At 44.9% G+C, this 1,829-nt stretch overlaps 1 protein-coding gene across 1 annotated transcript; it reads left to right on the top strand.

Annotated features, from left to right (window-relative positions):
- Positions 1 to 695: 695 nt before the first annotated feature.
- Positions 696 to 1,364, top strand: PCYB_053080 (hypothetical protein; the record flags this gene model as incomplete). The annotated part of the gene is made up of 1 exon (XM_004221189.1): positions 696 to 1,364. A coding segment is annotated over one exon (669 nt), but the record flags the coding sequence as incomplete, so codon positions are not given.
- Between the last annotated feature and the right edge of the window lie 465 nt (positions 1,365 to 1,829).

Below are 1,829 nucleotides of genomic sequence, written 5' to 3'. Positions count from 1 at the left end.
AATAATATAAAAAACAGAAAAGCATTGTGCATATAAATGTACACGTGCATGTGCATGCTCGCCCGTCGGCAGCTATTCAATTGCGCCGCGTAACGAGGGCGGGGCGCAGTTTTACGCAGTTCACGCTTTGGGCCAAAAGGGCGGACCAACTGCAACCCGAGCGCGGTGCGTACGGTGATATGCATCGTGCGGTTCCCCGTTTGTCATTTTGTTAGCCCTACTTCATTGCCGCGTCGTTGGTACACTGCTACTTCAGTGCCGCTTCGCTGCTACTTCATTACCGCTTCACTGGCGCCCCTTCTCGCCCCCGGGATGCTTGGCAGCACATGGGAAAGTGCAAAAAGCAGCCGCGGCCCGCCCCGTTTTTTAAGCCCCCGCGATTTGCACGCTTCTCTGCGGAGTGCCCCCCCACCCCTCCTATGCAACCGAAGCAGCCCCACTCGAAGTTTAGAAGAAAGCCCGCTCTGAGTTCCCTCCTATTCTTGTTACAATGTAACGGCATGGGACGCGGAAGAAGCATCTCGCGAGAAAGACAAGCAGAGTTAGAAGCGGAGATATAAGCATAAATCAGTTGAGACAAGGCGAGTAGGACCAGTCGAACCGAGCCAGCAGAGACCGCACGCACAAGAAAAAGCACAGGAAAAAGCACAAGAAAAAGCATAAGCAAACGCACCAACAAAGGCACACATCGCAAAATGATCAACCTAGACGTTGCGAACCTGAACGATGTGAATTTAATTTTAGAAAGGCTTGAGGCACACGACAGATTTATCGAAGCCAAAATAGAGTTGTTCGAAGAAATAGACAAAACACCCCACAGTTACAGCGCCAGTGTAGGAGGTGCGGACCTCACAGGGGGGGACGGAAACAACGGCAAGGAGGTTACCCCCTCGAGTATACAACCAGCCAACTCAGTTGGCACATCAGCAGACACGACGAACACCACCGATTGTAGCAGCAAACGTGGGACACAGAAAAATTCAATAAAAAAAAAAAAAGTACCAGAAGTCATACACACCAAAGAAAAAAAAAACATCCTCACAAATGTCATTAACATTTTAAATTATGTATTCCCAGATTATGAATTTAAATTTTTAAGTAAATCCAATTTGAAGCAAATAAAAAATATGAACACAGTCATAGATAATATTAACTACAATTTATTTTACGTCATTGAAAATATATATCGAGGTTTTAACAAAAGAATTTGGAAAATTTTAAAAGAGCTAATCGATTTTAAGCATTGTGATGTGTATACTTATTTGAACGATACGGACAATGATCCCTATGTGGATAAAGAAAGCATTTCAAGTTTTAATTATTTTTTTTTGCGAAAAAAAATAAAAGAATTTTATTCATTTCGTGTATTACCAAGCCAAAATATAAACACCAAAATGATGAAGACTTTAATAATATCTTTTTAGGCATTCAGGATGAACCCTCCATTAATAATCAAAATGCGTATGACGAGGAAAATTCATCTGCCTAGCGGGCTCTCTCGCGTGCACACTTCCTCGCGTTCGCACGTTCGCACGTTCGCACGTCCACACTTCCTCGCTTCCTCGCGTCCTCACTTCCTCGCGTCCTCACTTCCTCGCGTCCACACTTCCTCCCTCCCTCTCCTCCGCACCTGCATGCTTTTCCGCCGACTCGTCGTGGTTGGGAGGAGGGCGCATGGTCGGCCGCCACCTCTTTCCACCAGACACGCAATTGTTCATGCAGTTGTTAATGCGGCTGTTCGCGCGGCTGTTCACGCAAATGTGTGATGAAGGACACACATTCAAAAAAAAAAAAAAANAANAANAANAANANANANATATATATATATA

Source organism: Plasmodium cynomolgi, chromosome 5 (assembly GCF_000321355.1).
Source record: "Plasmodium cynomolgi strain B DNA, chromosome 5, whole genome shotgun sequence".
Classification (NCBI taxonomy): Eukaryota; Apicomplexa; class Aconoidasida; order Haemosporida; family Plasmodiidae; genus Plasmodium; species Plasmodium cynomolgi.
Note: the sequence above shows the minus strand (reverse complement) of the source record. Positions and strands in the feature narration are given on the sequence as shown.